Source organism: Marmota marmota, unplaced genomic scaffold, assembly GCF_001458135.2.
Source record: "Marmota marmota marmota unplaced genomic scaffold, marMar, whole genome shotgun sequence".
Lineage (NCBI taxonomy): Eukaryota > Metazoa > Chordata > Mammalia > Rodentia > Sciuridae > Marmota > Marmota marmota.
Window position 1 is genome coordinate 24356187 of NW_026000026.1, and position 26250 is coordinate 24382436.

Sequence of the window (26250 nt, forward strand, 5' to 3'; positions counted from 1 at the left end):
TCTATGTTCTTTTCAAGTTGAAAAACTTTGTCTTCGTTGTCTGAAGTTCTATCTTGTGTTCTACTCTGCTGGTAATGCTCTCATTTGAGTTTTTAATTTGGTTTATTGTTTCCTGCATTTCCAGGATTTCTGTTTGTTTGTTTTTTATATCCTCTATCTCCCTATAGAGTTGATCTTTTGCTTCTTGGATTTGTTTATGTAATTCATTGTCAAAGTGATCTTTCATTGTCTGAATTTGCTGTATAATGTCTTCCTTGAGACTCCAGATCATCTGAAGCATATATATCCTAACTCTTTGTCTGACATTCCATCAGCTGCAGATATTACCTCATCTAATGTTGAATTGACCTGTATTGTTTATGGTCCTTTCTTTTCTTGTCTTTTCATACTGCTCATGATTCTTTCTAGCTTTGTGAAACTGTTGTGTTAATGTTTTTCCCCTTATATATTTGTATTGTTCTTGTATAGCTCCAAAATCCCTCTTTTGCGGAGAAAGACAATGTTAACAGTTCCCAGTATCAACAGTACATCATCTAAGCACAAGTTTTCATTATTAATACATTTATAGTTAGATTCTAAGTCTATAGCTGTTGGTTTTAATTATTACTTAAGAATATAGTCATTAGTTTCATAAAAGGCATACCATATAGAAAACTTAATTTCAGACGAAGGATGTTATACTTAGAGGGAAAGGAGTGAGGGTATGAGGTTAAACTAACTTAGCACCTTTGGAGAACTCTAACCAATAGACTGGTAATTTATGGAAGAATGTATAGACTCAACCTCCTATCTGTATTTAGATAGTTACCCTATGTATAGGTAGCAAAAATTAGGACATTGAAAGTGCGATAGAGGGAATACGAATGAAAAAAAGAAAAAAATAACAAGGAAGAAAAGAGAAATAAGAGAGAAGGAAAAGGAAAGTAAGATAGAAATAAAAAAAAAATGGGGGGAAGGTGGGGTATATGCAATTCCTCTATATTATATTACTTTGGTAATTTGGTTGTTCATGCACAGTTCTTGGTTTCACATATGTTGAAGTTGTGGAAGAGAGAGAAGAAAAGAGAGAAAGAGAAAAAAAAAAGTCTCTCAGAACACTGTTTTCCTTGCTTCCAGTAGGTGGCGTTGTCTATTCCTAGCTTGAGCCTCTGTATTCAGGGTGGTGGGTATAGCCAGTGTGAAAGGAAATGAGCTTCCTCCTGTATCTTCCCTACTCTAGTCTCTGAGGTAGAAACCAGGTGCCTGTACAGTTGTTGTTTTGTGTTGATAGCTACAACCCCCAAAAGCTTGTGGGAAATATTTTTGAGTTATCGCAGCTAAGGGTGGGGGAGCTGGAAACCGGGTACCTGGATCAGCCGCAGAACCGTGCTGGTAGCCACACCCGCTTTGATGGGTTTTAAGGGTTGATGGGCTTCCTCCGGACTAGCACACGGGGCGGGGCTGGGCTTCCTCCACTGGTCTGGCTTGGCTGGCGCCAGGCTTCCTCCTCCGGTCTCGCTGAATATTTCTTAAAGTGGCATTAAATTTTCTATGACAGATTTTATAAATTTTTGCAAATTTTATTGGAATAGGCCCATTTATTTACATATTGCTTAGCTGCTTTCATCACTGCAGCAAGAGTTGTGTAGTTGTGACGCAGAGGGAGGCCTGTTTGCCATCTTTTTTTTACAGAACAAATTTGCTAACCTTTGTTCATTTTAATGGTATCTCATTCTGTTGTTGAAATAAATGTTCAGTAAACACAATAGCTAACATTTATTAAATAGTTCTTCAGTGAACATTTTTGATTCATGTCTGTAATTCCTTAACATAAATCAAAATTCTTATACAGAGAATGCAAATGAAAGAGAGTGATTTAATTTGGGTATCTAGCAGTTGGATCAGGATTCTGTGAGAAATGCAGTGTCTTCTCTCTCTTCTCTCTGCGCACGCACACACACTGACCACTCACTCTTTGACACTTATATTTTTTCTGATCTAGATATAAAAAATTCAAATAGTGTGCCCATAAAAATAGAAGCTGGTGATGGTACACGCCTATATTCCTAGCCAGTTGGAAGGCTGAGGCAGGAGGAGTTGGAAGTCAGCCTTGGCAACTTTTTGAGACCTTGTTTTAAAATAAAAAATGAAAAGAACTGGGACTGTAGTTTAGTGGAGAGCATACCTGGGTTCATTCCACAGAACTGTGACAAAACAAGTCAAGACAGAAGTTCATGTGTGGTGAGTCTGTAAGCCATCCCTTCACCACCGAGCTCCCTCAGGCTAACCACTGTCTTCCATTTACAGTTTGGTTTGTGTTCTGTGACTAGACACTAGTTTTTTTTTTTTTTTTTTAATATATATATTCTTTTTAAGAGAAAGAGAGACTATTTAATATTTATTTTCTCAGTTTTCGGTGGACACAACATCTTTGTTGGTATGTGGTGCTGAGGATCGAACCCGGGCCGCATGCATGCCAGGCGCGCGATACCGCTTGAGCCACATCCCCAGCCCAACACTAGTTTTTAAAAGCTAAAAAATGTCTGCTTTAGTTCTTTATAGATCTCAGATTGGCCCAGTGTGACTGTGCAAGCTAGAGGATTCAGAGCCAAAAAATAATCCCACAGGAACTCTTGGGGTCATGCCAAGACACCGTGCTCTGTTAAATAAGATCTGGTAACTTTCTTCCCCAGGTCAATAATGCGGGGCTGTGACAACATGTGCAGCTATTGCATTGTTCCGTTCACACGTGGTAGGGAAAGGAGTCGGCCTGTGGCCTCCATTCTGGAGGAGGTGAGGAAGCTTTCTGAGCAGGTGAGTGATCCAGGCTCTCTTTCTATGATTGTGTCTTGGGAGGATGAGGACAACCTATTTTAATATTGTAGCCTCTGCTGTCTGTATGTTGTGCAAGTGTAGGACCATGCCTGGCCAGAAATACTTGGGTGTATATCTTTGGTTTATCACCACAAATTATAGGCTTTTTGCTTAGGAGGTAGCACAGTGCAATGGCTAGAGCATGAGTTTAGAATCAGGTGACCAAATGTGAATTCTCTCTGTACTATTCTCTAGCCTGGTACCTAGGTATGTCATTTGACCATCTTCTTTGAAACACAGTTTCCCGATCTATGAAAAGAAGATAATACCTTCCTTGTAGAATCATGGAAAAGATTGAGGAAAAGTTTTTGGTTTTTTTTTAATATTTATTTTTTAGTTTTAGGTGGATACAATATCTTTATTTTACATTTATGTGGTGCTGAGGATCAAACCCAGTGCCTCGTGCATGCTAGGCAAGCACTCTACCACTGCGTCACAGAGGAAAAGTTTTAAATTCCCTGGCATATAGTAGGTTTTTGGGGAATGACACATTAGTCTGTCTTTTTTAGGGGAATCTCCCACATCTGTAGTTCGTCTTATCACTGAGTCAGCTTCCTAGGTCAGGGACAGAGAACAGATGAGGGGAGTGAGTCAGATTAAGGCCAGAGGAGAGAGATCTGCTTCCCTGCCTCCTTAGAGGAGTTGGTCCCTCAGCCTTTCAGCAGGTCTTTGCCTAGGCAAAGAGGACAGTAAGTGGCACTATGGTTCTTCTCTTCCGGTGGGCTCTCCCTATTTCCTTCCTTGTTTGACTTGGGAACTGTGGGAGCAGGCAGGTTAGCCTCTGCCAGTTCTAAGTCAGCTATTTGTCTCATGATCACATTCTGGCTCTGTTATTGTCTTTGCCCTCTTGCCCCCATTCCCAGATAATCCTGTCCTGGATTTGGTATTTCTTGCTAAGTTGCTGAGGCTGGCTTTGAACTTGTCATCTTCCTGCCTCAGCCTCCTGAGCCCCTGGGATTACAGGTGTGCACCACCATGCGTAGCTCATTTAGATTTTTACACTACAGTTGCAAAGAGAATAGAATATTGTGTATTTAATAGAATGTTTGTTTATTTTTTCAAACAATGATTATTGATTGATTGATTGAAGTCCTCTGAGCTATATCCAGCCCTTTTTAAATTTTGAGACAGTCTCCTAAGTACTGAGACTGTTGAGATCATCCTGCCTCAGCCTCCTAATCACTGGGATTATAGGCCTGTGTCCCTTTCCTTTTAAGTATGTGCCTAGGCTGGCCTCAAAGTTGAGATCCCTCTGTCTCATATTCCTGAGTAGCTCCTGAGGTGCATCAGCTGGTTTAGAGCAGCTTTTTAAATGTCTTCTTTAATTTTTTTAAATTTGATTTAAAAGATATGGGGGCTGGCAGTATAACTCAGTTGGTAGCGTGCCTGAATTAGGTAGTAATATTTTATGAATATATCTGATTTTGACAATTCTCTTGTGATTATATAGGACAATATCCTTGTTTTTAGTTTTATACTCAGAAGTATTTAAATTTAAATGGAAAAAATTTAAATACACAGAAAAGAGACTAGTATAAGGATCCCTCTCTCTGAGCTTACAGTCATCTATTTTTTTTTTAATTGTTTATTGACCTTTATTTATTTACTTATATGTGGTACTGAGGATCAAACCCAGTGCCTCATACGTGCTAGGCAAGCGCTTTACCACTGAGCTACAACCCCAGCCCCAGTCATCTAAATTTAACAATGATTACATTGTGCCACATTTGTTTCATATATATATATTTTTGTTATTGACAAAATATTTCAAAATGGAGCCGGGCATTTCACCTGTAATTATGCATCTCTAAAAATTAGGATATTTTCAATATCATCAGTTCTAGCAAGACTAATAAAAATTGCTAACTACTATCTCATCTTGGTCAACCCAAATTTATATTTCCCCATTTGTCCCATAAATATTTCTGCATATGTGTACATGTATGTGTGTGTTTTTAGGTGCTGGTGATAAACCCATTAGTTTTTGTCTTTTTATATGTGTGCATTTTATCTATTTATTTATTAAAGTTATAGATGGACACAATACCTTTTATTTATTTATTTATTTTCATGTCATACTGAGGATTGAACCCAGTGCCTCATACTTGAGAGGCAAACACTCTGCCACTGAGCCACAATCCCAGCCCTTTACTTAGTTTTATATCCTACTTTTTTCCTACAATAAACTTTTTGTTTTAAAATAACTTTACATTTACACAGAAGTTGCAAAGATAGCATAGAGAATTTCCTCTAATGTTAACAACTTAGAGAGATTTGGTACTTTAGTCAAAACTAAGAGACTAATGTTAGCACATTATATTAACTAACTTCAGACTTTATTTCGATTTTGCCATTTTTCCCACTAAGTGTCTTTTTTCTTTTCCAGGATCCAATCCAGATCCACGTTGCATTTAGTATATCCTTCTTTTTATATTATCAGTTTGTCACACTTTTTAAAGAATAGTCTTTGTGGAGACTGGAATCATGTCAGCTAAATGCACTGTTCTGGATTCAGTTTCTGATCAGAAGGGAAAAAAGTTCTAAAGGATGTTATTTGGACAATTGAAAAAGTTTGATTTAAAAGATATGGGGGCTGGCAGTATAGCTCAGTTGGTAGAATGCCTGAATTAGGTAGTAATATCGTATGAATATATCTGATTTTGACAATTCTCTTGTGATTATATAGGACAGTATCCTTGTTTTTAGTTTGATACTCAGAAGTATTTAGGAGTAAAAGTAGGATGTCTGCAGCATATTCTCTGAAGGCTTAAAGTATGTGTGTTTGTGAATGGGAATGATACATAAATGGACACAACATTAGTTGATGAATATGGGCAAAGGTATTTGAGAGTTATTTTATAATTGCAGTTTATGTTTGAAATTATGTCAAAGTTATAAAAATAGTTCTATAGCTACCTTTTTTTATGACTTAAAAATTTTTTTTTATTAGTTATTGATGGATCTTTATTCATTATTTGTTTATATGTGGTGTTGAGAATCGAACCCAGTGCCTCACATATGCTAGGCAAGCACTTGCCACTGAGCAACAACCCCAGCCCCTTTTTATGACTTTTTTAATACAAATTTTTGACACACAAATTGAAGACTAGTGTAATAAATGTGATTGTTCAAATTTGTTTTATCCACCTACCTCCTTCCATATATAAATTTTTTTTTTCTGAACCATTTTGAAACTAAGATTTAGGCATTAGCCTGCTTAACCCTACATCTTCAGTATGTATCTTCTAAGAATATTTTCCTCTTCATAACCATAATTCCATCATAATATGTTTTTTAAAAATGATGATATTATCTAATATGCAGTCCATATTCAAAAAGTGTGTTTTTGAGATAAGGTTTTACTATGTTGCTGAGGCTAACCTCCAGCTGTTGGGCTCAAGCAATCCTCTTGTCTTGCCTTGGCCTCCTGTATAGCAGGGTCTACAGGCAGGTGTCACCAGGCCTGACTTGGTTATTAGTAGTCAGGTATAAAACCTTGAGATTTAGGTTATGTATTTTTGGTGAGTATACTTAATAGACTCATGTTATATGATATTCAGTTGTCAAAATATGTCATAAATTAGCAATTGTTTTTGAACATTGAGTTTGTTTCTGGTTTCTTTTGTTACTATTCTAAATAATGTTTTGAAGTTTAATTTTTACTTAAGTTTGTTTATTTTTTTGGGGGGGGGCGGATTGAACCCAGGCCTTAGCACATGCTAGGCAATGCACTACTACTGAGCTACTCCCCTCTTTTTAAACTTTGAGACAGGGTCTTTAAGTTGCCCAGGCGTGCTTCAAACTTGCTACCCTCCTGCCTCAGCCTCTTGAGTAGCTGGGATTATAGGAGTGCACCATCACACCTGGGTTCCTTAGAGTTTTATTCTGCAGGTCAGTTCTTTAGATAAGACTCTGAATCATGAAATTATTGAGTTAAAGGTAGAACACATTTATAGTTGTCTCTTGATAGGTACAGCTAATTTTGATTAAGGCATAAAGCTACTCAGAAGTTTTTAAGTTCCTTCCAACATAGTTTTCCTTTTTTTAGGGGCTAAAAGAAGTGACCCTTCTTGGTCAGAATGTTAATAGTTTTCGGGACAATTCCGAGATTCAGTTCAACAGTGCAGTGTCTACCAACCTCAGCCGAGGCTTCACCACCAACTATAAAACCAAACAAGGGGGCCTTCGTTTTTCTCACCTTCTGGATCAGGTTTCCAGAGTAGATCCTGAAATGAGGATCCGTTTCACTTCTCCCCACCCCAAGGATTTTCCTGATGAGGTGAGTGTCATCAGTCAGTCGTGGCAAATTATGTCAATATCCTGAAGCATACCAGAAGGCTGGACCCACTAGGGATGTTAGCAGAGACCTTGAGTCCTGCTTGGGGGACCTTGTGGTGTATCAGTATGTCACCCTCTGGATCTAATGCCTCTTTGGAAAAGTTTAATATCCAACAAAGTTGAGATGGAGATAGGACTGATATTGAAGAGGAGGTAAAGACCCCCTGTGGGATAGCAAAGGCTGAGCAGAGTGTTTTATCACAAGGTGGGCAGCTGCATGGCAGTGGTGGTGGCGCTGGTAGCATTAGCATGGGGAAGATAGGAAGTGGGTAATGTGATGTGGTGGCAGATAGCCCAGGCTTTTGCTTTAGACAGACCTGGGTTCAAATCCCTGCTCTTCCACTGCTTTACCAGTAGGAGTGTAAAGATACATTTTAACTCCTCAACCTCCTCTGTAAAGTGGGAATAATAGTTACTTCTTACTTTGAGTGGGTTGTGACAAGATAAAAACTTCAGATTTAGCGGGGTGCTAGGCATTGCATAGGTAGCCCACATGTAGAATCTTTCTTCTGATGTTTTTGGTTTTGGTGAAACGTCTGTCTTTTGGCCCCACTCCTGCCTTTTCCCTCCTGCATTGTCTTCTTATTGAATTGTTTAAGTTCTTAATGTGTGTTGTTGTTGTTGTTGGTTGTTTGTTTGTTTTTTAGTTCCAGAGATTGAAACTAGGACCTTGCATATGCTAGACAAGCATTCTACCTCTGAGCTACATCCCCACCCTTTTTATTCATTTTGAGATAGGTTCTAAGTTGTACAGGCTGGCTTTGAACTTGTGATCCCCTTTCCTCAGCTTCCTGATTATAGGTGTGTGCCACTGTGTTGGCCTTCATGTATCTTTTTTTTTTTTTTTTTTTAAGTACTAGGGATTGAACTGGGGAGCTTTGTCCCTGAGCTACATCCCAGCCCCTTTTTATTTTGAGATGAGGTCTTACTAAATTGCTGAGGTTGGCCTCAAACATGTGATTCTCCTATCTTGGCCTCCTGCATTGCTGGAATTACATATTTGTGCTGTCACACCCAGCTTCATGTATTTTTTGATACAGATCCTTAGTCAACATGTTTTTCAGGGGATATTTTCTTCTAGTTTTAATTCAATAGTTTTATGACTATGCCCCAAAGATATAGATTTAAGTTTATTTAGGAAAATAAATACAAATTTAAGGGAAAATGGGGGAGGGGCAGAAAGGGGGCAGGCCGTTGTGGGTAAAGTAAGGAATATGCATTTTGTGCAAGCCATCTCCAGAGGGAGAAACAGTCTTGTGGTGTTTCTTGAGGTGGTTAATTAGTTTGTGAGATAGATGGAAAAAATTGCTATTTTTTCCTTCCTGGCCGCTGACCCTTGTATCAGTCCTACCTGATAAACTCCCTGGCTTGAATCTCATCTCTCCTTGCTTTCTTCTTCCCACTCTTTGAAATATCTGGGGGAGAGAGAAGATGGCTTGAATAAAAGTTAGGAGTTTGGGTAATTTGTGTTTGATTTAATCAACCTTTTAATTACTTGAAAATAAACCCTAGAGGAGAAACAGAGTGGTATTATTTTCTGTAATGTGCTGTGGTGAGATTTGGGGGCTCACAGTGTGTTCTGTTTAATCAGGTTCTACAGCTGATTCACGAAAGAGGCAACATCTGTAAGCAGATCCACCTGCCTGCCCAGAGTGGAAGCAGTCGTGTGCTGGATGCCATGCGGAGGGGGTCAGACTTACTTGGGCAGGGGACATCCTGTACCTTTCCATTTTTCTTTAATGACCAACAATATTAACACCTATCACTAGATGTTGTTAGGAACCTAGCATGGTTTATGGCACATAGTAGGTACTCATAAAATCATTATTGTGTGGGTAGTGCCTGTGGACATTGGGACTTGATGTTCTTTATAAGCAGAATAAGAATTGAATCATTCATTTCATTTGTTTAGCATTTTTAAAAAAATTTTTATTAGTTTTGATGGACCTTTATTTATTTATTTGTTTATATGTGGTGCTGAGGATTGAACCCAGTGCCTCACACTTGCTAGGCAAGAGCTCTGCCACTGAGCCACAACCCCAGCCCTAGCATATTTTTTATTGAGCACCTACCATATGATATACTGAGTAATCATTTTATTTTTTCAGGACTGGGGATTGAACCCAGGGCCTTGTAATCCTAGGCAAGTGCTCTACATCCCAAACTGGTTAATTTTAAGATAGGGTCTTGCTAATAAGTTGCCCAGGCTGACCTCAAACTAATGATCCTTCTGCAGCCTCTTGGGTAGCTGGAATTATAGATGTGCACTCCACATCTGACTGACTTTGAGGCTTTGGTCCTTTAACTTTTGAGAATAATGAAATCTTTTAGGTCTTGCAATTTAAATGTAGCTCTGTTCACTTACTTTGGGAATAATAAGTATCACGGAGGTAAGATTGAGGGGTGAATGGAACCCAAGGCTAATTGTATAGAGCCAGTACCTTGCCTTGTTTTCCACAGTGGCAGAGAGCTTTTGAAAGCCTCTTAAATGTTTAGTGTGTCTTGATTTGTTAAGTAAAAAGCCTATTTAAAATAAAAATTCATAGTCTAAATTAAATCAAGTTTGATCAAAAGGGCTGTTTAACCTACTACTACTGTGCCATGCTTTGTGAATTAGAAGTGATTTATAGTATTATCTTTAAAAAATTTTTTTAGTTGTAGATGGACACAATATCTATCTACCTATCTTTCTTCCTTTTCTTTTTTCTTTTCTTTCGTCACTGAGGGTCGAACCTAGTGCCTCATATGTGCAAGGCAAGTGCTCTACCACTGAGTTACAACCCAGCCCTACTGTTATCTTTTTATAGCATTAATTTAAAAAAGATTAGTGGGCTGGGGGTGTAGCTCAGTGATAGAGCATTTGCCTAGAGTGTGCAAGGCCCTGGATTTAGTCCTCAGAAATGGAAAACAAAAAGATTGGTTCATCTAGGTCTTTCTTTTTGTTCTTTATTACAGATATTCAAGAGAAGCTTATGTGGAGTTAGTTCACCATATCAGAGAGTCTATCCCAGGTATGTTTAAAAAACTGAGCATATTAATCTGTTGTAGTTCATAGACATCTTAGTCAGATACAGGCCACAATAATCCCTGTGACACCATATTATACTTCTCTTGCTCCTCTTGATTTTACCCCCTTCCCTCTTTTTTGTGCATCTTTCTATTTTTTGATTTCTTGGTCCTTCTAGCAATATTCAGAGGTCTAGAATCAGCTTGTGGTCTCAAGGCTAAAGAGATTATTTTTCCTTGGTGATGTTGGGATCGAACCTAAGGTCTTATGCATGCTAGGCGTGCATTCTACCACTGAGCTACATTCTTAGGCCTGAGAGAGATTTCTATAGCCTTTGTGTTTGTTTCCGAATATGTGGAAAAGATCTTTGCCCTTCTTTCTTTCTTTCTTTCTTTCTTCCTTTCTTTCTTTCTTTCTTTCTATACTGTTGAATGAACTAAGGATTCTCTACCACTGAGCTATATCTCCAGGTCTTTTTTTTTTTTCTTCTTAATTTTGACATAGGGTCTCACAAAGTTGCTTAGGGCCTTGATAAGTTGCTGGGCCAGCCTTGAACTTGCAATCCTCCTGCCTCAGCTTTCCAAGTCATTGGGATTCCAGGTGTGTGCCACTGTTCACACTGCACTGTTGCTACTGTTTTAAATGAACATGTGTTAAACTAAATTTAAAAGGATATGTTTTGTCCCATAAATAGGTACAATTATCATGTGTTTATTTTAAAAAATAGAAGAATATTTTTGTATGAGGTGCTTCAAGATTTTCACTCATAAAAGCAGGACCAATTTGAAAATGCATACTCCTAGTGTATTTCCGAATCTGTCATTTGAACTAAAACTACCTTTTCTAGTGCCGGGAGATGCAGGCTGAGAAGGTAGCTCTGGCATTGATCATGGTGGAGAAGCAGGTCCATCCCCCTTGCTCTGATGGTGTTTCTGTTTTACTTTGGTGTGGCCTGAGTATCCTAGAACGCCTTACACTTACCCTCCCTCTCTTTCTAATCCATAATGCCAAAGGCTCCTCTTGAAGGTAAGCAGCACCATCCTCTTGCCCTTTTTCCATTGTTGTGTATCACAGGTGTGAGCCTCAGCAGCGATTTCATTGCTGGCTTTTGCGGGGAGACAGAGGAAGACCATCTGCAGACAGTGTCTTTGCTTCGGGAAGTTCAGTACAACATGGGTTTCCTCTTTGCCTACAGCATGAGACAGGTGAGCCCTAGGATGGGGAAGAGCTGACCAGCTTGGGGCTGATTTATAGACACCTGGGCCGAAAAGAGGGACAGGAAGGCATTCCTTGCAAAACCACAGGATCTTACTCTTCTTTTGTATTTTTCAGGTTACCTCTTATCTACTCTTTGACACAATTCAGCAATTTGAGATGAAAAAAGATTACTGTGCCAATGTTCCTGTTTATTAAAATATTTTAAATGATATTTAGGTTGTTTAACAGTTTAATTTGGAAGGAAAGAGACTTATTCTGATAAGAAACCTAAAAGATTTCTCAACATGACTTCTTTTCTGGTCTATGAATGTTTATTTTACAGAACCCTCTTGTCATCTTACCAGCCACCCTTAACTATTTTTAATTGCTATTTTTCTTGGGGTTTCCCCTGTAACATAAATTCCCAGGAAAATAAAGCAGATTAGAAAGGAAAGGAAGAATAATGAATATTTTCTTCAGAGAAAGATAATTCTGGTCTGCCATTTTCTTGGTGGTGGGAATTATTTGCATGGGTCACTCATCATCCCCCAGTCACCTTGAACCAGCATGCCTGGGATGGAGACTGAGGGTGCCCTGTGATCATGGAGCTCAGGAAAGCTGACTGATGAATGAACCTCAAGCTCATTAATTTGTTTTAAATCCCACTGCCTAATGTTCTTTAGGCAGTGTAAGTGGGCCAGTGTATTTTCATGTCTTTTGCAGAATTACTTCAAAGAGACAAAGCTTCAGAGGAGCTTTTAGATTCTGTTTTGCTTCTTTTCCATGGACATCACAAATTCTTTTTTTTTTTTTTTTTGGTAGTTGTAGATGGACAGAATGCCTTTTTTTTATTTGTTTTTTTATTTTTATGTGGTGCTAAGAATCGAAGCCAGTGCCTCACGCATGCTAGGCGAGCGCTCTGCCACTGAGCTCAGCCACTCCTTTTTTTTCTTTTTTGGTTATCAGGGATTGAACCCAGGGGAGCATTACCACGGAGCCACATCGCCAGCTGTTTAGCCTTTTTATATTTTATTTAGAGACAAGGTCACAGTAAGATGGTAGGGCCTTGCTAAATCGCTGAGGCTGGCCTTGATCCTCCTGCCTGGTATTACAAGTGTGAACCACCACACCTGGCACAAGTTGTTATAGAATATCTATAGAGAAAGATACCCTGTGGGCATTGAATATGAGTGTTCATTTTGGGCCCCAATTCCTAGTTAGTGTTAGGATTATAGAAGACTTGAATCAAGTAACCTAGTAGATGAAGACAGGTACTCAAATTGTGCCTTTGCCATTTAATAACTATGTGACATTGGGCAAGGTTCTTGGTTTTCTCATTGGTGAAATGAGGATAACATTAGCTCCAACTTAATAGGGTTGTTTTGAGTAGTCAGTAAGAACACGTATTACTTAAGTAGTATTCTGTACACAGTAAGTGCATGATAAGGGTAAGTTATTGCTAACAAGACAGAATGGAATAAGACCCAAGTATTTTAGGCTCTGTTTTCCTCTTTGGATTTTCTTATTCTTTCAAAGGGAGATTGGTTTGAATGTTCACATGGTAGAGTGTAGATTTTTCTTTTTATTCCATAGTTTTGTCTAACTCGTTGTTTCTCCAGCTGTTTTGAACATGATCTTAGGTACATTAAGAAATATATTTGAACATTTGCACACACTTTGGTTTTGGATGTTTAAAGACTTTTCAAGTATAATTCATTTTGTTGACTAGGTAATACATGCTTATGGTGTAAAATTCCAAAGGTTAAAATGACATAAAGTGAGAAGTAGTTCTTCCTTCTTCTCAGGTTGCCTAGTTTTTCAGTTCTTTCCTTGGAGGCAATCACTTTTAGTAATTTCTTCTATAACCTTCCAGTGTATTTCATGTATTTATAAACACATTTATATGTATTTATTCTACACCAAAGGTCTACATGTTAATCTGTATATATTTCATTTAATAACATTTTGAAGACTTGTTTATTTAGTACATATTGAGCTATTATTCTTATACAGCTGTATAATACTTCATTGGGTAGATAAATTATAATTTGTTTTACTAGTTGCCTATCTATAAGCATTTAGGCTGCTTTGCACCTTTTGTCTTTATAAACAGTGCTGATGAGTAACCTAATACATGAATTATTTAGTATAACCCTTTGTGATAAACATCAAGAGTAATTTTGAGTCTATGATTTTTTTTTTTTTAAACTTAACCCAAGAATCTTTATTTATTTATTTATTTTGTGGTGCTAGGGATTGAACCCATGGTCTTGTGCATGGGAAGCAAGCACTTTACCAACTGAGCTATATCCCCAGCCCCGTGTCTATGATTTTTTATATGCTAAATTTAGAATTTGACCCTTGCAAAAATGCACTTCCACTTCAGAGAGAATCTTTTTCTCTTGGAATGTTCCCAGATCCAGAGAAATCTCTCAGTTCCTTAATGTGTTTCTGTGCATGTGTCTGTAACTTGCAGGTAGATTGAACATATTTTCTCCATACCCTACAAATAGATTCTATGTTTTACTGACCTCCATCTTCTCTTTTTTGTAGAAGACACGGGCTTATCATAGGCTGAAGGATGACGTCCCAGAAGAAGTAAAATTAAGGCGTTTGGAGGAACTTATCACTGTTTTCCGAGAAGAAGCTTCAAAAGCCAATGGGACCTGTGTAGGCGGTACCCAGCTGGTACTGGTAGAAGGGGTGAGGCCATATGTATATGTATATATTTTATTTTTATTTTTATGGTACTGGGGATTGAAGCCAGGGCTTACCACATGCTAGGCAAGCAGTCTGCCACTGAGCTATACTCAGTACCTTTTTATTTTGAGACAGGGTCTTGCTAAGTTTCCCATGCTAACCTTGAACTTGTTGATTTTCTGCCTCAGCCTCCTAGAATTTCAGGCATTTACCACCATGCCTGACATATTATTTTTTAGAACGCAGTATATTTCTCCTTTATTCATATATTTTTTGATTTTTTAGTTAAAGTTTTTTTTTGTAGTTTTCAGTATATAAGCCCTGTACATGTTTTATAACGTCTACACGTATTTCATTTAAATTATATATATATATATATATATATATTTTTTTTTTTAATATTTATATATATTTTTTAATACACAAGAGAGTCTGTCAGAGCTGACAAATCAAGGCACATCCCTCCATAATGGAGAGAGGCTCATTTAAAATCTTTTTGGAGCTATTGTAAATGGTATTTTGTTTTCAGTTTTGGTATCTGTTCATTGCTATTGCATAGAAATTGAATTTTTTATGTTTATCTTATAGTCTATTAACCTTTCTGAATTTAGTGGTTCTAGCAGGATTTTTTTCCCCCCCTCTTTGTAGATTCTTTGGGATTTTCTTGTTTACAAACATGTCATCATGTTTTTTCTTCCTTCTTGATGTACCAAAGTTCCCTCTTTTGTTGTTCCCTTTCTATTTATTGGAGGAACTTATCACTGTTTTCCGAGAAAAAAACATTTAGAGAACCTCCCTTTAGCCAAATTCTCTTGGTTTCCTTCACCTTGGAGGGCCTTCACTTCTGTCTCACTCCTGAAGGGTGTTTTTGCTGGATGCTGGCTTCTGGTTTGGTAGTACTTTTCTTTTAGCTCTTGAAAACTGTGCTACTTCCTTCTAGCCTCCATTGTTTCTGATGGGAAATTGCAGGATTTTCCCCTTGTAAGGGAAGACATTTTTCATTCACTGCCTTTAAGAATTTTGTTTGTTTTGGTGCTAATGATTAAATGATATTCAGTTTTAAGTGTCTGGAGTTTGCACTAGGGTTTGTTCAGCCAGGCAGTTAACTTGTTTGCAATTCAGTTAGATCCTTTCAAGGCTTAGTTTTTCTGTTCCTTTTTTTTTTGACATTTTTTAGTTGTAGAGGGATACACAATATCTTTGTTTATTAATTTATTTTTTATTTGGTGCTGAGGATGGAACCAGTGCCTCACACATGCTAGGCAAGCACTCTTCCACTGAGCTCCAGCCCAGCCTGTGTGGTTTTCTTTTCTTTCTTTCTTTTTCTTTTTTTTTGCAGTGCAGGGAATGAAACCCATGCCTTATGCATGGTAGGCAAGTGCTCTACCACTGAGCTACACCCCCAGCTCTCAAAGCTGTTTTTAATCGTGTTAGAAGCACTTTTTTGTTTTGGGGATAGTTCAGCATTACGACTAAGATATAGCCTCAGTTGGGTGTGGTGGTGCACACCTGTAGTTCCAGCTACCCAGGAGGCTAGGGCTGGAGGGTTTGAGCGTAGCCTGGGCAACACAGATCCTGTCTCAAAAAACAGACTCACCCTTTCAGGAATTGAATGTTCCAAGGAACCAGTGAAGACTATTTGTTGGCAGATCAAGTGATTTTCAGCCCTGTTTCAGCTATGGGAATGGTTCAGCTGACAGTTTCCAGGTTGCTCTCTTTGGCTAATTTCATGGAGTTTGACTCTGTACTTGAGTTTTCAGCAGAGACTCGTGGGAATTCCATGAATATTTCTAAAGTTTTTTTTTTCTAGAGTTTTTTTTTTTTTCCTACTTACCTCCCTTCTCTCTACAGTTTGCTACAAATTTTTTAGCTTTCTCAGGATGTTTGAACCTGATCCTTTTCTTTCTCTATTTTTTTTTTTTTCCATACTGGGAATTGAACCCACGGCCTTGGACATATTAGGCAAGCACTCTATCAACTGAGATATATCCCCAGCTCCCAGGCCTTTTTTTTTTTTTAATATATATATTTTTTTTAGTTGTAGATGGACACAATATCTTTATCTTTTTTTTAAAATTAATTAATTAATTTATTTTTAGTTTTCGGCGGACACAACATCTTTGTTTGTATGTGGTGCTGAGGATCGAACCTGGGCCGCACGCTTGCCAGGCGAGTGCGCTACCGCTTGAGCCACATCCCCAGCCCTCTTTATCTTCATTTATTTATTTTTATGTGGTGCTGAGGATCGAACCCAGAGGGCCTCATGCATGCAAGGCAGATGCTCTACCATTGAACTACAACCCCAGCCCCATCCCAGGCCTTTTTAATATTTTATTTAGAGGCAGGGTCTCGTTCAGTTACTTAGGGCCTCGCTAAGTGGCTAAGGCTGGCTTGGAACTAGCAATCCTCCTGCCTCAGCCTCCTGAGCTGCTGGGATTACAGGTATGTACCACTGTGCCTGGCAATTTCTGTCACTTAAAATGGGTGGAAGAGAAAGACTTCGGCATTTTTAAGAAATTAATCCCATCACAGTGGTTCACTTTTCCTTTAGCCTCATGTTGTGTTGGAGACTGTCATTTTGAATCTGCCTGTTCAATAGGGGCAGGTAATCCAGGCCAAACAATCCCAGAACACTCTGATTACTATGAGACTGTGTAACATGAATGTTGATTTGCCAAGTGCATCACCATAAATACCTGGGCTTTAGGCTTGTTAGAAGTTCATTTCTTCAGAAAACAATTCTGCCTAGACTCATTGATTGAAAGATTCATTAAAATGCAGTTATCAATGGAGTGTGGTGGCAGGCCCATCCCAGCTACTTCAGAAACTGAGGCAGAAGGATCACAGTTTTTTTTTTTTTCTTAAAATATTTATTTGGGGGCTGGGGTTGTGGCTCAGTGGCAGAGTGCTTGCCTAGCATGTGTGAGGCACTGGGTTCGGTTCTCAGAACCACAAACAAATAAATGAACAAAATAAAGGTCCATCAACATATAAAAAATTAAAAATATATATTTTTTTGATTGTAGATGAAACAATATTTTTATTTTATTTTTTAATTTTTTTATGTAGTGCTAAGCATTGAACCCAGTGCCTTACACATGTGAGGCAAGTGCTCAACCACTGAGCTCCAACCCCTGCCCTGAGGATCACAAGTTTGAGGCCAGCCTGAGCAACTTAGTGAGACTCTGTCTCAAAATAAAAATGAAAAGGTCTGAGGATGTAGCTCAGTGTAGAGTGCCCCTGGATTCAATCCCAGTATTGCTAAAACAAACAAACAAACAAAACATTATAGTTTCTTCTTTGTGCTGTGTACCATCCTGGGTTAGTACCGTGAATACTGAGCTTTCTGTGGTCTTGAAGGCTTGAGACAGAGAAGGCACAGTTTCTGCCCTCCTAGAATTGAGAATTGTCACAGATTCATAACCTTTTCTTTCTCTAGCCCAGCAAACGCTCTGCCACTGACCTGTGTGGCCGGAATGATGGAAATCTTAAAGTGATCTTTCCTGATGCAGAGATGGAGGATGCTGCTAACCCTGGGCTCAGGGTCAGAGCACAGCCTGGGGACTATGTGCTCGTGAAGGTAAGGTATTCTTTGGACTTTTGGCTTGAAATGAATATTAGTTTGGATAATTCAGTGGAATAAATTTTTTTCCTAGAGAAATTCTTTAATAAAATAAAAATCTCTTCTCAACCAGTACAATGAAAGGGTACCTTGGATTAAATTTTTGACTACTTATAATTAATACCTTCTTGTTTTTCTGATCTTTTCTCCTGACGAGCTCTTGGGTATATAGTAGCATGCAATTTCTTGCTGCAAGAGAGGCCAGGAAGTGCAGGTGATTTTAAGTGAGTGGAGAGTACCCTCTGCCAGAGGCTGGCATGCCTTTGGGATTCTCGGATATCCAGGCATCCTTGACTCATAGGTGCTCCCATTTCCTGCATCCCTTCCCTGCACTAGCAGACGGAGCTGTATGATGGAGGGACTTCCTCCTTCCTCTTTCCTCCTTTCACTGGGGATATTTCTCCTTTCCTCTCTCCTTCCTCTTCCTCTTCTCTCACTGCTGCACGTCTACTAGTTTCTTTTTGGTTCTCACATCTGCTTTACCCCATAGCCAGAAATTGGCAGGATGAGCTGGGCAGGAACAAAGATGCTTTTCTAACACTGAGGGAGGAAAGGAGTGAGGTGGTTCTGTTTCTGCTGGTACTGCTCAGTGCCTTGTCTCTTCCCTACACCATAGTGCCTCAGCTTCTGTTCTGCTTTGTGTCCTTGCTCTTGTTATCTGTCTTGACTGATAGGGGAGATGCAGCCCATGGCTTGCATCTGAGGGAGGCGCATTTCCCTGGCATGCAACTTCTGTGGGTTGGCCTGGAAATTTTACTGCTATTCAAAACTTTTCTGTTTCTATGGGAACTCTGTCCCCCCTAGTTCTGTCCATTTGACAAAAACTGAGAACAGGATCAGCATGCTGGTTGGGGATTTTCTTCCTGTCTTTTGTCCTTGCCCTGACTGGGGATTATCTTTCTTAAATGTTACCTAGGAATTTCTTAAGGGCAGTGATTCCCACTAGTTAGCAATGCAATTGATATGGAAGTATCCCTCATAGGCTTCTCCTTTTTTTTTCCTTTTAAAATGTCTGACAATTGCTAGGAGTGGTGGTACATACCTGTAATCCCAGTGACTCTAGGGGCTGATACTGGAGATTGCAAATTCAAAGCCAGCCTCAGCAATTTAGCGAGGCCCTAAGCAACTTAGTGAGACCCTGTCTCAAATTTAAAAAATTAAAAAGGGCTAGGGATATGGCTCAGTGGTTAACTACCCCTGGGTTTAATCCCTGATATAGAAAAAATTTTTTCTGTATCTAATTTTCTTGTCTTTTTTTGAGGGTTTGCTTCTTTGACTTTTAGTTGCTTTGCCAAACCACATTTTTTTTAAAGATTTATTTTTTAGTTGTAGTTGGACAGAATACCTTTATTTTATTTATTTATTTTATGTGGTGCTGAGGATTGAACCCAGGGCCCCACATGTGCTAGGCAAGTGCTCCACTGCTGAGCCACAACCCCAGCCCCAAACCACATTTTTTTCTGTTGTAATTATGGGTCACTTGACAAAAAGGGATTAGGTTGGTGGGCTGGTTGTAGCATTAATATTTTTTTCAAAATGAAAGAGTTTAATTTGGCAAGAACGTGAAATTGAACTCAACTTTTTCTTTTTTTTAAGTACTGGGGATTGAACCTAGGGCCTCGCACATGCTATGTAAGAAGAGCTCTATCACTGAGCTGTACCTCTAGCCCTAAATATTTTGTTCCAAGTGACATAAATCCCACAAGTACGATTTAGAGGGATGATTGAAATGAAGAAGGAGCTGTAGAACAGGGTTGATTCTTTGTTCCTCTTTTCTGCTGTTGGCATGTTCTGTCCACTCTAGGCTTCCTAGAACACTCTCATAAATTTCATGCATTTGCCTGCTCGCAGCCTTGGTAGAACTGGTTATGTGTTTACTCTGCATCTGCATCTAATGCAACACTGATGGGGAAGAAACACACAGTTTGATGGTAGATTAGGGTACATGGTGGCCACAGAGAGCTCCAAATACAGTGGCTTAACTAAGGTAGGAATTCTCTTCCTCCTAAGAATCTAGATATGGAGTGTCGAGGACTGGTGATTGTGATGGCTGTATGGGCAGGGCTCCAGGGTCCAGGGCCCAGACTTCTGTTTTTTGTTCTGCCTGTGCCTTCACTCCCAAGGTCCCCTCATTCAGAAGGCTCTAGTCATCATGTTCATATTCAGCAGTAACTGAGAAGGAGGAGAAGGGCATGCTCTCCTCCTTTCAGGATGCTTTGTAGAAGTTCCCTATATCAGTTCTGCCCTAGTAACATATCACACCTGGCCGCAAGAAAACTGAGAAGTTGGATCTTCATTCTGAATGACCATGTGCCCAGCAAAGGATTGAGAATTCAGTTACTAAGGAGGAAGAGAAAAGATGTTGGGGTGTAGGTAGTAGTCTTTGGTGCATGAATTGACTGCACTTTTTAAAATTCATGACCATAAAAATCAAATGAACCTCAGCATGGCCCTGAAATCCTGATCCCACTGTGTTTTCCTTGTAAATTGATTTCCCCACTCTCTTTCTTAAAACTTCACTGTCCTGTGCAATCCTTTGTGTTTTGCTGATGTCTTTGCCTCATATTTTAGAGAAAATATGTACAATTAGACAAAACGTCATTGTCTGTTTTCTGCAGCCTGTCACTTGTCTACCTTCCTTGGACCATAGGTGGTGTCTGCATACTCTGCTGTCCGTGCTGCCCCTTGGGCTTTACGTCCAGCCCTTCCCATTCTCAAGAGATTGGCATTTATCTCCTCCATCTCTTGCATCTTAATGTGGCTAAAATGGAATTACTCTCTCCCACTTTACAAGCCTTCCCCATTTCAGAGAGTGGCACCACTCAGCTGCTCAAGCCCCCAGCAGGCGCTCTCCTGCATTCCCCTTTGCAGCCAGTCTGCGTTGGCCTCACCTCCGGAGTACGCCTGGGACCCGGCCACTTCATCCTCTCTCCAAGCAGCTTCCCTGGTCTTTTGCTTCCATATTTAAAAAATGAATCATACTGAAATACACCACAAGTGTAGACAGTTGCCCACATTATAAGTGAAATTATATGATGAATTATAGTGGCACTACCCATGTAAGTGTCACCCAGATTAAAAAGAAGTATTTTCAGAACCCCAGAATCCTCTTTCATGTTCCTCCCAGTCACTCCCCTTCCCTACATTTTAAAATTAACTGCTTTCCTGATTTCCATACCATAGTTTAGTTTTGGCTGGGTTTGATTGTCATCAAAACGAATCACACAGTATATAGTTTTGGTGTCTCCCTTCTGTCCTTCAAATTGCGTTCTGTGAATCAACCGTGATTATATTTTTTCATCACCACAATTTATATGGGTATTGTACTATTGGTGGCCGTTTGGTTGTTTCCAGTTTGAAGCAATTTCACATAATATTGCTCTGAATATTCCTGTACATGTGTTTTGGTGCACATGTATATTTGCTTCTGTTGGATATCTGAGTTGGAATTGCTGGGTCATAGGGTATGTATGATAGAAATAGCCAAAGTGATTGTGTCATTTTATAGTCCTGCCAGCAGTGCTTGAGAATTCTAGAAGCTTCTTCCCTGCTTCCACTCTTGCCCTTCTCTAGCCTGTTTACCCCACAGCAGTCAGTGTTATCCATCTAAGTCAGATCACTCTCCTCAGAGTTAGCCTCCAGTGGCTCCTCATTGCAGCCAGCGTGACATGCAGAGTGGCCAAGGCCTTTTGGGAGGGAGCCCAGCTACCTTCCAATTTCATATCTGCTTTTTATTCTGTCCTTCAGCCTTGTGGTCTCCTTTGTTGGCCCTCAGCCTGGTTTTATTCTCAGGGACTTTGCACATGCTGTCCATGCTTGGGCTCGGATCTTTTAATTTTCCAGTTCTCTCTCAAATGTCACCTTCTCAAGCTGGGGCTGGGGCTCAGTGGTAGAGGGTTTGCCTAGCATGTGTGAGGTGCTGGGTTCCATCCTTAGCACTGCATAAAAATGAATAAATAAAGATATCATGTCCAACTACAACTAAAAATAAAAATAAAAAGTCACCTTCTCAGGCCTTCCCTGGACATTGTCTTTTTGAAGCAGCTTTCCCTTGCCTTACTTTCTTTCCTACTTAACCTGTTATATCTTTGAAGCACTTTCCAATATTTGAAATCGTCTTTGTTTACGTACTTACTACCTGTTTTATCCTGAAAGGTCCGTTGAGGGCAGGGAAATACTGTTTTACTACTTCTGTGTCTGCAACATCTAGGGAAATTCCTAGTACAGAATAAGTACTCCATGAATACTTACTAATGTACCAACTTGATCTGGTCAGAAATGGGACTGTTGGTAATGTTGGGGTCACAGCCTTTCAGCTCTCAGAGGAAAAAGAGAAACTTTCTTACCAAATTTGTCAATAAATACCCTATGGAAGGATTTAACTAGCTCAGATAGGAGCGCATCTCACCCTGTGACTAGAAGGGCAGTCCTCATGGGCAGTTCCTGTGAACCTCATGGTTGGAGCTGGGGAGGAGCTGTCTCCCAAAAGACAAGGAGGACGTGACCATGGGGGATGGGCCTGTGTTTGAGATCATGTGCTGCCATTCCATCAGCGAGCGCTTCCTCCCAGGTTTCAGGCACGCAGGAACCGTGCAGTCTCTGCCATCCTGTCGCTGCCATCAGATTCCTTTTGGTGGCCTCTGGAGGAGGAGAGCATTAAGTGCCTGTGGTGCAGTCCTGGTTATCTTGCCATCTTCCCACTGGTTTTCTTTCAGATCACCTCTGCCAGCTCTCAGACACTTAAAGGACATGTCCTCTGTAGGACCACTCTGAAGGACTCCTTGGCACATTGCTGACCTGAGGGGATGGGCTCAGCATTGAGTTGGGCCATCCTTCTCTACAGGAAGGGCAACATGACTGGTCACTAATGAAAGTGGCAGTGAAGCTTCAGAGACAGGAGCGAGTGGTGAAGTGACTGTGTCTAATGGAAGCCTGCATCTCCTTGTGCTGCATGAACACCTTGATAGTCATTAAATTTACCTGAAACGAATGGACATACTTTTACTTCATATTTGCCTCAGTTATTGTCTCTGGGTTTTTCCCTGAAGTCTCTGTATTAGTTTTCTCAGCCCAGTTTCTGCTGAGAAACTGACACTGACAAACTCTGTTTCTTTCCCTGGGAGGACCCTAGGAGGAAGAGCCAAAGTGGGGGATGGTGGGGAGAACCATTTGCTTAGGGGGAAAAAAAAACCTCTCCAGAACCTTCTGAAAATTTTATTTGATGCCATTGACTCAGCTGCTCATCCCTTCGTTTTATGTATTTTGCCTGAGAATTTCCCTCACGGACTCTTTAACCTGTCAGTTCATTCTTTCAGGTCTGAGAACACTTGGAGTTTTGGAAACAGGCTCTGAGCAGTGGTTCTCAGTCCATTCAACTCCTGTGCTACTTTGTTCATTGTGGGAAAACCTAAGGTATGGTATCATGGAATGTGTGGAGTCAGAAAGATCTCCAGTTCAAGTTGCTACATCATTGTTTAATAAGAGTCTGAACCTAGTTTTTCTCACATGTGACCTGAGGGTAATAATACAATTCTTATCTTAGGAATTGAGATAATTATATCTCAATATAATTATCTCAATTCCTAAGATAATTGGTATAGTCCAGGGGTTGAGCATTTTCTAGCACATTTGAGGTCCTGGGTTTGATCCCCATTGCCAAAAGGGGGAAAAAATTCCTACAGAATAATGTAAGCTCTTACCAAATGGAAGTGATCTTGAAGACTTTGCTTTTGAAGCACACTGCATATTAGGGTGTGCCGAGGTACCACGTGAGTCTGGCCGTGATCTCCTTTAGACCCTCTCTGTTGACTTGCGTGAAGGCCCTGGGGAGCCTCTTCTTCAGGGCTGGTTCCTACTGAGGAAGGTTGGTTTCTGCTATCAGGTTCCGTGTGCTGCCAAAAACATTTGTTATGGCTCTTTACACAGTTCTTCATTTAAAAGGCATTTAAAACAAGTTTTAACATTTTACTCATTTAAAATTTTAAAACATACATATGGGAGCTGGGTGTGATGACGTGCCTGTTGTCCCAGCTGGAGAGGCTGAAGTGGGAGATGAGTCCATTGTTTCCAGACCAGCCCCAACAAGATAGCAAGGACTTGATGGGAACAAAAGCAAAAGCATACATGTGGTGGATAATCCAAACCATAAATACTATTTAAAACTAGGTTTTTAAATTTCCAAATATTTTGGGGTTTTCTTGAGACCTGTATGTTAATGATTTCTAATTTAAATCTACCATGATAAAAGAACAAACTTTCTATGACTTTAATCATTTGCATTTATTGGAAGTTGTTTAGTGGCTCAGAATATGATATCTTGGTGTTTAGTGTACATTTGAGTTGAGAATATATGTTGCTGGTAAAGAGTTCTATAAACTGCAGGGCACCATGGCGCACACCTGAAATCCTAGCGGTTTGGGAGGCTGAGGTAGGAGGATGGCGAGTTCAAAGCCAGCCTCAACAATGATGAGGTGCTTAAATCTCAGTGAGCCCCTGTCTCTAAATAAAATACAAAATAGGGCTGGGGATGGGGCTCAGCCCCTGAATTCAATCTTCGGTATGAAAAGGAAAAAAAAAAAAACTTCTATGAACTGAAATCAAATTCCATGCATGTTTGATTTTGTTGGGATAATCCAACTATAATGTATGGTTATAATGCTTTAATAAAAAAAAAGTTCTGTAACTGCCGGTCAGTTCAGGTTGTTCAAGTTTAGTATCCTTTCTTATCTGCCAAATTGTTCTGTTGAGAGAGGGCTATTGAAATTTTCTGAAAATAATTGTACATTTGTCTAATTTTTCCTTGTGGTTGCTGTCACATTTTGCTTCGTGTACTTTGAAATTCTGTTACTAGGTAAATAGACATTTAGGATTTCTATCTTCCTTTGATTAATTGACACCTTTATCACTATGATATCACCTTCTTTTTCCCTGGTAATATTTTTTGCTTTGAAATCTACATTGTCTATATGCTTAGCTGTCTCCTCTCGCTCTCTCCCTCACCCCCTTCCTTTCTCTCATTTTTGTTTTTTTGGTGCTGGAGATTGGATCCAGGGCCTCATGCACGGTAGGCAAGTGCTGTCCCCAATCTACATCCCCAACCTCTTTTCTCTCTTTTTATTTTATTTAGTTAAATAATTAGGTACTGGGGATTGAACCCAGGGGTGCATAGCCACTGAACCACACCCCCAGCCCTATTTTGTATTTTATCTAGAGACAGAGTAACTGAGTTGCTTAGTGCCTGGCTTTTACTTAGGCTGGCTTTGAACTTGCTATCCTCCTGCCTCATCCTTGAGAGCTGCTATGATTATAGGCGTGTGTTACCATGCCCAGCTTCCAGCCCCCAGCCCCTTTTTAGACTTTTTTATTTTGAGGCAGGTCTCTCTAGTTGCTTATGGCCTTGCTAAATTGCTGAGGCTGACTTTGAATTTGCAGTCCTCCTGCCTCAGCTTCCTAAGTCACTGGGATTACAGGTATGCACCACCACACCTGGCTTCTTTCTTTTTATTGAGAAATAATTCACATACCATTAATTTCACTATTTTGAAGTATATAAATCAGTATTTCTTTTTTACTATGTTCACAAGGGGTTGTGACAATCATTACTGTTTCATTCTAGAACATTTTCCTCACTCCAAAAAGAAATCCTGTATCTGTTAGCAGCCTTTCTTTCTTTCTTTCTTTCTTTCTTTCTTTCTTTCTTTCTTTCTTTCTTGGTGCTGGGGATCAAACCCAGAGCCTTGTGCATGCAAGCCAAGCACTCTACCAACTGAGCTATATCCCCAGCTTCTAATTCCTCATTCTCCTTCCCCACATCCCCTGGCAAACATATATATACATACATGTGTGTGTCTGTGGATTGCCTGTTCTGAACATTCCATATAATTGAATCATACAAAATGTGACCTCTGGCTTTGTCTTTTTTCACTTAGCCTGTTTTCAAGGTTCATTCCTGTTGTATTTATCAGTACTTTTTTGGGGGACACAATACCTTTACTTTTTATTTATTTATTTTATGTGGTGCTGAGGATCGAACCCAGTGCCTCACATGTGCGAGGCAAGCGCTCTGCCACTGAGCCCCAGCCCCAGCCCAGTACTTTTTATGTCTTAACTGATATTCCATTGCATGCATATACCACATTTGCTTATCCATTTATCCACAAATGAACATTGAGTTGTTTGTTCCTTTTGGCTATTGTGAATGGTGCTGCTGTGAACAGTGTGGACAGGGTGTGAGCACCTGTTTTCAGTTCTTTGAGATCTATACCTAGGAATGGAATTACTAAGCTGTATGTTAATTCTGTGTTTAACTTTTTGAGGAATAGTTTACCTATTTTCTGTAGTTGCTGAATCATTTTTACACTGCAACTAGCAGTGTATAAATGTTTTGATTTTTCCATATATTTACCAATGAATAAAAGATTTTTATGTAGGCAAACATTTTTATAATGGATCAGAGGTGGCAAGAGTAGAAGGAGGGCGTGACTTGGACTAGGTTAGTGAGGGAGAGAAACATAGATGAGACATACTCTTGAGA

General features: G+C 39.7%; 1 protein-coding gene across 2 annotated transcripts in view; it reads left to right on the top strand.

Annotated features, from left to right (window-relative positions):
- Positions 1–22707, top strand: part of Cdk5rap1 (CDK5 regulatory subunit associated protein 1) — a 35528-nt gene extending 12821 nt beyond the window's left edge. For both annotated transcript variants that reach the window (XM_015481687.2, XM_015481680.2), the window contains exons 7-14: positions 2673–2793; positions 6902–7132; positions 8783–8880; positions 10147–10202; positions 11273–11403; positions 13949–14098; positions 17535–17675; positions 22433–22707. In XM_015481687.2, the coding sequence (XP_015337173.1) occupies positions 2673–2793; positions 6902–7132; positions 8783–8880; positions 10147–10202; positions 11273–11403; positions 13949–14098; positions 17535–17675; positions 22433–22513 (1009 nt within the window). In that variant the 3' untranslated portion in view covers positions 22514–22707. The remainder of the gene's footprint in view (positions 1–2672; positions 2794–6901; positions 7133–8782; positions 8881–10146; positions 10203–11272; positions 11404–13948; positions 14099–17534; positions 17676–22432) is intronic.
- The last annotated feature ends 3543 nt before the right edge of the window (positions 22708–26250 follow it).